The sequence below is a fragment of the Hermetia illucens genome, chromosome 1 (assembly GCF_905115235.1).
Source record: "Hermetia illucens chromosome 1, iHerIll2.2.curated.20191125, whole genome shotgun sequence".
Lineage (NCBI taxonomy): Eukaryota > Metazoa > Arthropoda > Insecta > Diptera > Stratiomyidae > Hermetia > Hermetia illucens.
The window spans coordinates 122,510,783-122,523,599 of record NC_051849.1 but is presented as its reverse complement, the minus strand read 5'-3'; the positions used below and the strand labels follow the sequence as shown (position 1 = coordinate 122,523,599).

Here is a 12,817-nt window from a genome sequence, read left to right as displayed (position 1 = left end):
GGGTGTATCAAAACCGCTTCGTGTCTCTGTTGGTGTTCATCAAGGAAGCGCCCTCTAACCATTCCTCTTTGTTCTTGTTATGGGCACCGTCACACGGACTATCCAACGTCCAGCGTCCTACACACTGCTTTATGCAGAAGATGTTTTCCTAGCATCTGATAGCAAAAATGATCTCGAGCAACTTGTTCAAAAATGGAATGATCGCCTCATGCAACACGGTCTCAGATTGAATTTAAACAAAACTGAATTTTTGACGACCGATCCCCATGAAACAGGCACAATCACTGTCAGCGGCAGTGATCTGCCCAGAACTGAGCGATTTAAATACCTCGGCTCAACGCTATCAGCCAATGCAGAACTGCGTTATGAAATCGCTTCATGCATTAACGCAACCTGGATGAAGTGGCGTTCCACAACTGGTGTCCTTTGTGATCGACGTATCAAGGAACGTCTCAAATCTAAAATTCTTCTTTGTGATCGATTACTGCAATGTCGTCCGTCCAGTCGCTCTCTATGGTTCTGAGTGTTGGCCGACCATAAAAGACAATGAACGGCGTCTTGCGGTAATGGAGACGAAGATGCTACGTTGGACTAGTGGCGTCACACGTTTAGATCATGGGGTTGTACCGATCGTGGAAAAGTTGCGAGAGAGGCGTCTTCGATGGTATGGTTACGCAATTCGTGCAAACGAGAATTCATTTGCCAAGATTGGTCTGAACGAAGTGGATGGTAAACGACCAAAAGGCAGACCTAAACAACGGTGGCTTGATACGCTGGATGGCGATTTGAAAGCCTCGAGATTGCACCCAGATCAGGCAAATGGCGAAGCCGATCACGACGAGCCGACTCCGCTTGTGAACGGGACAAAGGCTGAAGAACAAGAAGAAGCACTCGGTCCACCGACTAGAGCGCTCGAAATGTATTTCGGAGCAGTCGAGCAGTATTAATGGTACTGTTGAACAAACACGGCCTATTACCGAATACTACACTTATATATGCATGTATATAAATTGATCGTACACCTATTTGGGTGCTTCGTGCTAAAAATATACATATGTACATATAAAGCACATATATTGAATATTGTTGTTTCAATGTACAAATATACCTATTTGAATTAGGCACTACCTCAAAGCTTGAATAAAGTATACATATAAATACATATGTCTGTCTCGAGTAATTGATATTTTTATGTAAATGATTAAAAAACTAAAACGAAATGTTTCCCTGCGACACCCCATTTATATGAACTCACTTTGTTGTGGTATTGACGACTTGACTATATTATGATAACTAAATGCACGTTTTAAAATGCACGAAATTCACATAAAATGTAAAAGTTTCACCTTCTATACTTTTGTTATTTAATAGTCGGATTTCATTCAAACCTCCCAAAGTTATGCCTTATTTTTGTATTTTATAGTACTAGCATGAATCTAAGGGGGGTTTCCAGTTAAATTTCTAAAATATGCTCATATATATATGCTTCACTATGACTTTTTTCAAATTTTTCAGTTGAATAGGTTCTGAGAACGACACACTTTTCGAGAGTTATATTTTGAGCCCTCACTTCCCTACGTTTCACCCCGAGATCAAATAGCGAGTTTCGATAAGTACTAATTGAGCCGTTGTATTTGATACCCTACATGGCCACATTCTGTGTAAAAAAAAATTTTGCACCCACCCGCATAAATTCAACAAAAAATGGTGCCACTTGCTTTATGTAAAAAGATCCACAGACCACAGTTTCCACCAAATTTCGTGATAATCGGTCTAGTCGTTTCTGAATAAATCGACCGTGATAAACAGGCGAACAGACAGACATAGACTCGATTCTAATAAGGTTTTGTTTCACATAAAACGTTAAAAACCGTCAAAAAACGTACTTAATTTTCACATTAAAAAAAATAGAAATTTTCGATACTTTTATGTAATTCAAATAGAAGAGAAACAACATTTTTTTTAAAAATCAATTTCAGATCATAACTGTGACCTCAAGGATGTATCTCCGGGATTTTTCAAGAAAAATTTCTGGAAATCAGCAAATCTTCATGATACCTATAAAATAACCTCGAATTCCCAATAAAATATATGTATTCTTTATATGTTAAAAAAATTCATGAAAATTACTCTAAATACGTCGTCCCACATCTATTCCCCCCCTTGTTAGACAAAAAGTTTTCACTGTAAACTAGCTACAATGCAAGCAACTGTGTCTGTGTATTACCGGTCCCATGAGCAAGATATCAATTTAAGGGGGTTATCCCGGGTGAAGGCCGTTTTTTTTAGAACTGGATGAAGATACAAATACGATCATATATTTAGTAATATCTTGAGCATGAGTAATATTTTTTTTAAGTCCGATAGTATAGTTCATTATTGAAATGCAAAGAAATTTATACCATTTCCCCCCATTTCCAAAAAAAAAGGTCTTGTTCGCAAACTAGGATTATTAAAAAATATTAAAAGCTATATTTTTGGTGCCGTGTTAAACTTTTTTTTGTGAACGGAAGGTCGCGGTTCAAATCTCACTGGTGGCAGTGGAATTTGTATCGTGACTTGACGTCGGACACCAGTCGACTCAGCTGTGAATGAGTACCTGAGTCAAATCAGGGTAATAATCTCGGGCGAGCGCAATGCTGACCACATTGCCTCCTAGTGTACCGTTACGGTCTTGAATGAAGTGCTCTAACACACTTCAAGGCCCTGATCCAACATGGATTGTTGCGCCAACGATTATTATTATTATTTGTGAATTTTGGTGTTTTTTAGGCTTCTGAATGAATAAAAAAAATACCAAATGAATCGCCATTATCGTAGAAATTTCAAAGAATTTCATTGGATAGATTTTGGGCTATGGTAGCAGCAGATTTTCAATACGTAGTTTCAAGAAAAATGCATTTAAAAAGTAGAATGTGATTTTTAGCCACAAAATCTTAACTGAACATTAATCTGCTATATCTAAACCAGGTTTCTTCAAGAAACACATGTACAGCCTTGGCTTCAATTCTTGCCCTTTTAGTGAAGTCGGACCGATAAATACGCGCTTTATTAAGGCGATCGACATAAATCTGGCATGTGACTTATAACGTGTTTAACACTATAATTTCCGAACAACTTTGAATATCAAAAAATCACTTCGTCCATAGATTCTACACTATATCTAAATAAAATTGATGCCAAAAAAATTGGATTCCGTGGTTCCGACAGGCTGGATGATCTTAATTTGGAGCCGTTGGATATAGATATATATTAAAAGCAATGTAATGAGAGCAGCTCATAGACTAATTCGTTTAGGTCTATCGAAAAACAACGGAAGTGATGCGCACAGAGCATTGAAAGAATTATTGGCAGAACTGACCCCAGTCTTTACAATGCCTTCCAATTTCTCGGGTTCCCAAATGCATATGTTTTGTAAAAGATGTTCTGGAATGTAAGAACCGATTGAACTCAGTTTCTAGAATCATACGGTATAATAATCGGTATAATAATGATCAGGTACACATCATTTTGGCGTAGAGGAAAATGAAATCTCGGATGCCTTAACAAAAAAGCGCTCAATTTTTCCCATGCCGGGACTCGAACCAGGCATTGGGATGTCAATAGCGTTGGATAATGCTTCCATCAAAACTGGGAACAAGCTTCCTATAATGGCCAGGCGGCCTAAATGTTACTAGACACGCCAAACTTTTCCTATCATAGACCAACAAACATACTCTAAAGTTCATCCTGTTGAAAAGCAGAAAAATTTGGAGAAGTATTGTGGGCATTCTGACTGACTACAATTCGAACGAGATCTACGGAGCATTCTCTGTGTGAATGTCCCGTCTGCGGACGCGTCAGACTTCAACTGATGTGCTCCAGTTGCAACGGCTAGCACCTCATCCGTCCAATCACAATGCGCCACTACTGTCTGAGTGCTCAGAAGCTACGACAATCCCCACCTCACACACTTGCAATATTCACTAAAGTGTTTGAGACAATCGGGAGTGTTGCAATACATTTTCACAAGCAGATATTACAATAAAATGGATCTAGATATGATGAGGGATACTGTCAGAGAGAACGATGTAAAAGTTTTTAGCGTATACATTTAGCATATACATAGGCATAGAGATTCATATAGATTCATATATGCATAAATTTAAACCTTACCTGAGTTAGCACTCCTGGTTGCCAAACGAACTCACCAGGAACATCAGTACATCTACAACAAAATGTGACAATTTAATTATATATTTACATACTTTTTGCTTACCTATATTGTCCCAATAATATTTTACTATCGGTCTGATCTCCTAATTGAATTCGCAATAAACCATTTTCTTGCCTTCTATTAGGCTTTACCATAACATGTGATGTAGTAACTGCATCAATCTTTCTTTTTTCCGCTTTTCTCGAACCAAATTTTGATAAAATTTTAACATTTTTTTCATTCTCAGTTTCTGAACATATTTTAACTTTTATATTTGGTGGGATCCTACCCGTTTTTCTCGCCAGATATTCAACTAAAGACGTCTTTCCGCATCCTACAGGACCAAATAAGCATATTGCTTTACCAACCGATAATCCCATCGCTATATTTTTTAAATTGACTTTCGTGGACTTTACTCTCACAATTTTATTAAAGCTGGGATCCAATTTATTATAGAATGCAGCGTTCTCTATGTTATACATCGGTAATAAAACTCCTTCAATGCTTGTCATAATTTCACTAGAAAAATTCCAATATATGTATTTTGATGGGCAGTTTGCAGTTTCCGATACATTAGGAACTTCAACTCTGCGATCGAAATCGAAGTAGAAATTCAGCACAACGTCTTCTGGTATTGTCCTATTTATTTGTTTCAGCTGATATTCCGTCATATTAAATAAAATCGCCATAATTTGATTGAAGTACATTCTTTGAATTTCATCTGATGTCCGTGAATATTTCTCCACAAAAATGGACCAATCCCATAAATCTTTATAGAATAATCTGTTATTTATTAGCAAGTCAAAGCAACATTTCATGATATCAAGGTCTGTAACTGATTCATCAATACATCTATGTCTTTTCAAGACTTTATCAAAATTCTCTTTATGAAATGGCGGATCTTTATCTGAAAAATAGACCACACTATACCTGAAATGAATCACATTGAAGAAAATTGATATTATTTATACAAAAAAATAGGTCATAGTACAACTTTCATTTTAAAATAAGTAAATTATCGCCAAATGAAAGTTTGGATGTATAGGGCTTTAATATTTGAGAAAAATCAGCAACATTTTTTGAATAATAATTAACTTACTATCTTCACAAAAGTGAGCTTAGACCAAAAATTTGGTTTTTACACAAATATTTAATTTTTCAACGTTTCATCGGGTTGCCATAAAGCCACTATTAAAAAGATGTTACCTTAGAACAAAAGTTAAAGGGGGTCATCCCGTGTGACCCCGGTTTTTAAGGTTTTGTGTGAAACAAAACCTGAATAAAATCGATTGTCTGTGACACCGGATTTACTTGGAAACGATTGTGACAAATTTGATAGGAACATATAGTTTGTATGTCCCTTTACACGCAGTGAGTGGCGTCATACATGCGAAAGGAGGGTGTTTTTTCGGTTTTTTCCGACAGAACATCATCATCATTTAGGGCATGAAATGAAAGGGCTGGTACTTTTCATAACTGATCTTACTTCTAATATTGGGTGAAGCATAGAAGAGTGAGGACTCAAAATCTGTGCTCCACAAAGCCTATCCAACCAAAAAATTGGGAAAAATCAGTGATGCATCTATATGAAATTTAGACCTCAAAATATATCTACACAAGTGAAGTTAATAATATCAATGAACGTCTCAAATCTAAAATTTACCGCAATGTCGTCCGTCCAATCGCTCTCTATGGTTCTGAGTGTTGGCCGACCATAAAAGACAATGAACGGCGTCTTGCGGTAATGGAGACGAAGATGCTACGTTGGACTAGTGGCGTCACAGGTTTAGATCACATCCGAAATGAGGATATCCGCGATCGTTATGGGGTTGCACCGATCGTGGAAAAGTTGCGAGAGAGGCGTCTTCGATGGTATGGTCACGCAATTCGTGCAAACGAGAATTCACTTGCAAAGATTGGTCTGAACATCGAAGTCGATGGTAAACGACCGAAAGGCAGACCTAAGCAACGGTGGCTTGATACGCTGGATGGCGATTTGAAAGCCTCGAGATTGCACCCAGATCAGGCAAATGGCGAAGCCGATCACGACGAGCTGACCCCGCTTGTGAACGGGACAAAGGCTGAAGAAAAAGAAGAAGTGAAGTTAATAATAGTACATTATCATGTTTTAGAAAACTCCCCTTAAGTCCATTCCCGAAGTACAAAATTTGGCATCAGCATAGATAATAACATAGGACATAATTCTGAAAACTATTATTAACAAAGTTATAGGTCAAAGTCTCGCATTTCAGGTAAATTTATTGCACTTAAGGCATGTATGACGTCATCACCCTATAAAGTGAACTTATATGAACGGCGGGGTCAATGGAGACGTTTTACTTTGCCTTTTTTAAGATTTTGTATAAAACAAAACCTTATTAAAATCGGTTTACTGTCTATCTGTCCGTCACACGCATGGTATGATCATCACTTACAGTGAGTTACATAATTCTACATCGTCAAATATAGTCATGTGAGGTATTGAATGAAAAGTCTCGGCTAGTACTTTCCGAAGTTGGTCTTAGTTTTGACATTTGTTGGGAAGTTGGGGCGGACAAAAGGGATCATTCCTTTAATCGACCTAAAAATCAGATGCGCATTTATATATGCATCATCATGCGGTAAGAAACGATGTTTGTTTATTTAGGATGTACACAATATTTATGTCGTTGGTATGTATGTTATGGACATATGTGTATCTTGGAGTATGGCAAAATATGAAGGTTAGATAAGATGATCACAAAACCTTTACACCCGAAGCGCCCAGCTCCCGGAATTCCGAACTGTTTTAAGGTTGCTTTGCAATTTACTTGTTAGGAAATGAGAGAATGCAGAACTTTCAAATTTTTACTATATACGTAATACATCTTAAATTATATGTGCAATTTTTTTATTTAAAAATATGGTGTCAATCGCGGATCACATCATTGAAATTGACTCCTATAAAAAGAGCAAATAAACAGTGCCCACGATTCTGGCAGATTGGTTTATCTCAAATCAAAAAATCAGATTGCATTTTAATCTAATGTGAATGACTATCGTGGGAACTAGGGATTTTTTTAAATACTAAAAATTCATTTTTTTGCATGCTTTTAAAAATTATAACTCAAACGGAAACGGAAAATTATAACTTGACGGAACTAGTGACGTAATACACGCTGCGCGGTTACTCATGAGAAAGCGTTTGGCCGTGTGCCACCCGAATTCTGGTATGCTTTACGACAACACTTAATGCCAGAAGAACTCGTGCGCTGAGTTCAATTGCTCTACCACGATCCCAAAAGTAAAGTTCGAAGTATGGCATGGTATGAAAACCGTTTCGTGTCTCCGTTGGTGTTCATCAAGAAAGCGTCCTCTGATCAATCCTCTTTGCTCTTGTTATGGGCATCGCCACACGGGATTTCCAACGTCCAGCTCCCTATACACTGCTTTATGCAAATGATGTTTTCCCAGCATCTAATAGCAAAAATGATCTCGAGCAACTTGTCCAAAATTGGAATGATCGCCTTGCGGCGCATGGATGAATGATGGCGCCGCCGCTCTCCGCGGCTTTTCTAGAACTCGCCACAAGAGTGGAGAACCAGCGGTGAGGGAGTCCCGTTATTTTGGAGACAGAGGGACCGCATCTCTCTTCTGCTCCAACCACCGGCGGAATCTCACGCACTCTCGCGTAGTAAAGTTTATATGAAGTAAATTTGCGAATGTAGTCGCCTCTGCTTTATGAATCAAGAATTTTCAATTTTGTACTTTTCGGAGATGTGAAAAATATTTTAAGTAATAACGAATAAACAAACTGTATTTTGCTCTTGATAATTTTTGTTATCTTTATAAATAAATATATAAAAAGAAAGTGCACATTGAAAAGCGCACTGAAAGCAGCTTTTCAAAAAGAAAACCTTCAAGCAATTCTGAACATATTAAATTCGGCGTTTCTTGCTTTTTAAAGGAATTTCATACATTTTGTTTCCATGCAAAAAAAATAAGAATCGTTGACTCATAAATATTGTACCGGTCCAGGGAAATTCTGTGGAACTCAAAGTCCCAATTTACTTATTTATGCCGTTATCATTAAAATTTCAAAGCGAATGGTCAGGTGTTTTTTTTTATCCTCAACGCCGACCCAAAAAACCTTGTTGCGAGAAATCTGCGTTCAAAAATTTATTACAAGCTAAATTATAACCGATAAAAGCAACGGCAATAAAAGTGTTCCCTTCTATTTATACAACATGTTAACAAAACGAGAATGTGTAATATATGCATCTAAAGCAGACGTTTCGAAGAGAAAGGCACGATACAAAAGTAAGAGGCTCAAAATGCGGTTTTGACCCGCTGCGCTATATAAACTAGCTATTCATTTCTAAAATCAAATATGACTTATATTCTTACCACATACTTTCAATCAAAATCAATCATAAAAAAAAAATTTTTTTTTTTATTGATTTTTTTTTTACGTCTCTTTCAAGTCCTTAACTGTATACTACAGCGCAGTGTAGGAGGCAATGTGGTTGGCAATGCGCTTGCCCATGATTATTACCCCGATTTGACACAGGTATTCATTGACACACCCAACTGGTATCCGATGTCCAATCACGCTACAAATTCCTCTGCCAGCAGTGAGATTCTGCTACGACAGCCTAGTGCTCTGCCAACCAAATAACGAGCCGGAAACCGAAAGCAAGGTGCCTAAGGATTTTGTTAATTCTTTATATAAGAACATTTGGCTACACGATGGATCCACTTATATGTAACTCGTAGTGTATACGCGTACCTAGTTGACACGGTGCCTACCTTGCCATTGTGGGAAAGCGTGTAGTAGTAGTAGTTTAGTACTAGTAGTAGTTTACTACTACACTGTTTGCCCAAAACATAAAGATAGAAGCAATGGATTGTAACTCTCCAAGTGTTAAGGAGTCACAAACTTGGAATCTACCTAAGATTTCGAGAAATGATATTACAACCTCTCTTGACGGGAAAAATTGGAAACCTGACTACGGCCGGCTTGTCGGTGACACTCTTGCCTAATTCTTCCCGAAAATGAGAGAGGAAGGCTTGGCAGAAGGTAATTACAACTGTAAAGGAGAAGGAGCTACAGGCTTGCCTATCAGAACCTTCTCTTCCCCCTCTACCAGCAAAAGTAGAAGAAAGGGAAGCTGATGATGTGGACGCAACTGGTCTAACTCCGGTATGTAGAAACAGACCCATGTAGCCGAGGGATCGTGAACCTGAGAAGGCTCGAAGCCGACAACAATGGAAGACACTGCGAAAGAAGACGAAGTTTCTTGTGTATGAAAACATGGGCGTTGCTACACCACCAAGTGTGGCAGTATCTAGAGAAATCGGAACTTTCAGCGGAAAGTGAGTACAAGCTGATAACTCCAGTTAGATCCACACTGGACGCAGCAGACTCTCCAGTTTGCAGCGATTTTCTCATTGGAAACAGAAAAGTTTGTCAAATTAACCTGCAACTTGCCAAAGCCTCTTCTTATCTACTGACAACAAGACTGGCAAAGGTACAGGACTGTTCTTCTATATTTCTGCTATAACAGCCGTGGGGTCGTTTTAACAAAATCTGTGGTATTGGGTCAATCAAGGAAACTACGTTCTTTTTCGATCAGAAATCCTGAGACCGAGAACCTGCGTCTTGATGTCAAAATTGTTAGAGGCAACGACACTGAGATAGATGCGTTCCTAGGACCTAGTTCAGGTTAACTTACAATACCAGATTAATGGCAAGAGGGGAATCGTCGCCTCTGCTTATTTACGATTCTTTGTATCCTCTTCCGGATCTGGTAGCGTTAGCAGAACCAAGTGGCCTTGAACTCTCAATAGGCTGCGATGTGAACGCTCAGCATATGTGTTGGGGATGTAGTAAATGCAATTATAGAGAGAAACTGTTTGATTTTATCGCTTCAGCTGTTGGGTGCACCCCTACGTTTGCGGGACTAAGGAGAAGTAAAGTAATTGTCTAACAATCTGCACTGCAAAGTTGTTAGATTTGATTAGAGAGTGGCGAGTACTAGATTAAGTCTCACGTTCAGATCACCGTTACTTAGAATTTAATCTGACTATTGCAGGTGAACAGTCTGTAATGCAAAGATGGAATCCTAGGAAAAAGAATTGGAAGAAGAGTTCAATGAAATTCTTGGTAACGAAGTGCAGCTCCCTAAGCTGCTAAAGATTCTTTTGACGATAGAAGACCGATTGGAAACTCTGAATCGTACACTTTTAAAGTGCTTTGAAGAGGCTTGTCCTATTTTATTTTCCGAGGCCCAAGCGGCAAAACAATTCGAGGAAATCAACCAGATAACTGAATCATGCTTCTAAAAGCAATAAGAATGAACACTGGTTAAATATCTAAAACTCGCAGCGGGAATATGAGAAGCTCGTAAAACATTCAAAGCAAGACTCCTTTAGAGAAAGGGAAATTTCCAGGATGTGCAAAGTGCTTAAAAAGGATGAATCTCTCTTAGAAAACCGTATGGTATTCTCACGAAATCCAGAATTAAGTTTATCCAGACTCTCTTAGAAGTACACCATATGGAAGAACAGATAACAGAAGTGGGAGGGAGGATTGGCAGATTCTGCAAACCCTTCAATAAGAAAGTATTACAAGGGAAGGGTTGTTACGAATGAAAATGCGAAAGCTGCTATACATCCTTTGATTTCACCTGGAATGGATGGCAGCTATTCAGCGATGCTAAAGGAGGGCATTGCACACTTAGAGCAACTTCAGATTTTTTGATGATGTCTTGCTCTGGGCTACGTGACAAATCAGCTTAACGTAATTTTCGCTGAAATGTCTGGAGAGACTGATTGAGTTTCACATTCGTGAGAAAGCGCTAAGTTCGCATCCACTAAGTGAAAGCGAACATGCTTACCAGCGGGGAAAGTACCGCTAGTCTGCTCTTCGCTGGAATCAGTTGTATTTTATATCTTTGTGAAAAATAAAAATGAAAGGAGGCAGAACGCAAAATAATATTATTCAGTTAGTCTATTTTGAATTGTAAGCGTAATTGCAAAGGAACTTTCAAAAGCTTTTAAAAACGATATCAATTAAATTAAGAAGTCTTTATAACTATTATATTTCTATACTGAATAAGAAAAAAATAATCCATCTCAATAGCTCACATGGAAGTCCAAGGCTTACTATAATAGTAGAGAGGAAAGAAATATAATAAGAAAAGTGTATGAAAGTTCCCATCTTTCTAAAACACTACTACTAAGGTAGAAAAGGATTACAGAGTTAAGGGTTACATAAAACAATGAGGAAAATTCTTTTGAAACACAAATATCCATTAAGGGTAACCAGGAAGAAAACCCACTATTTTCTTCAATTAATGTGAGTAAAAGAGTACCTATATGCTCTAATATAACGAGGGCCCAAGTAGAGTCTGGCGACAACCTTTTCAAGTTCTGCAAAATAAAAACATCGTGTCAACTGTGAAATTCGAGAAATTTGAGTCGTAATCTGGGGATGCATTTCTTTACAATAGTTTACTGAATGCGAACAATGGAAAATTAATACGCCAAAACACTACAACTGCCGATTTTTCGCTGCAGCATACTCTATACTTCCAGTGCTTCAGAAAAAAGCGAGAAAAAACGGCCTTCACCCGAGCTGACCCCTTTAAAATTTGTACCATCATAAATGGGACACCGTTTATAAGGGTAGCATTTGTATGGTATACGGGATATGTACAGTAATTTGAAAGCATCAAGTTCCAAATAAATTCTGTGATAATACGCAGTAACCAATGATACGGTTTGGTACGAAATATTCGAAATTTCGCAGTTCGCAACTTCCACTTCCAACTTAATTTGTATGAAACTAACGTTCATTCACATTTTAGGTGCTTCTTCAAACTACATTTATAGTTAAGATACAAACGCAGTATTAATTATTTCCTTACCTTGCCACTTCTGGTGAAATTCTATTTAGTTTCGATAAAGCTATACACTTCTTTAGGTATACGTGCCAATCAGTTTCATCCTTAATTGGGACTGCAAGCGCTACAATAGCCATCAGTATCTCTGGAAAGCAAACCGCTATGGATTCCGTAAATTGCGAGTCGAGGATTTTCTGCGCTAGCCAGTAGACGATGTCATCAACATCCTTTTCTTCATAATTCTATTTTTTTCAAACAAAATCTCCCACAATAAGAACGCATATATGTGCATTTATAAACACTTACATTTAGTTTCAAAAAGTTAGTCAAAGAATTATCTTCACTACGTAGGGAACTAATCCGCAAAAGGGATTCTTTCAATCTTGCACAATCCAATTCCATCGCAATAAAAGCTACGGATTAAAAACAACAATTTCTAACTCCAACTTAAACAAGACCTGTCCACTGTTTCTATGTATATGACAGCCGACCACGTGCAACTAACCTGAATTCGATTTCCCAAGGCGCAAACCACAGCTTATATATGTCAACAACTACCCCACTGCAACGCATTCAAGCGTATCTGATCTGCGCAAATCATAGACCTTAAATAAGAACAAGCATTAATTTATCAGCCCCGATAGAAAAGGTACAAATTAAAGTAATAGCTACATGCCTTTGACGATCGCAAGCCTTGCAAAGCCTACGACGACGACCGCGATGAATGTCGTTTCGT

General features: G+C 38.0%; 1 protein-coding gene across 1 annotated transcript in view; it reads right to left on the bottom strand.

Annotated features, from left to right (window-relative positions):
• The window catches only part of LOC119661292 (midasin), a 144,133-nt gene extending 131,574 nt beyond the window's left edge, over positions 1-12,559 (bottom strand). The window contains 4 exon segments of the mRNA XM_038070579.1: positions 4,156-4,207; positions 4,259-5,125; positions 12,106-12,323; positions 12,388-12,559. Of these exon segments, the coding sequence (XP_037926507.1) occupies positions 4,156-4,207; positions 4,259-5,125; positions 12,106-12,323; positions 12,388-12,483 (1,233 nt within the window). The 5' untranslated portion in view covers positions 12,484-12,559.
• Between the last annotated feature and the right edge of the window lie 258 nt (positions 12,560-12,817).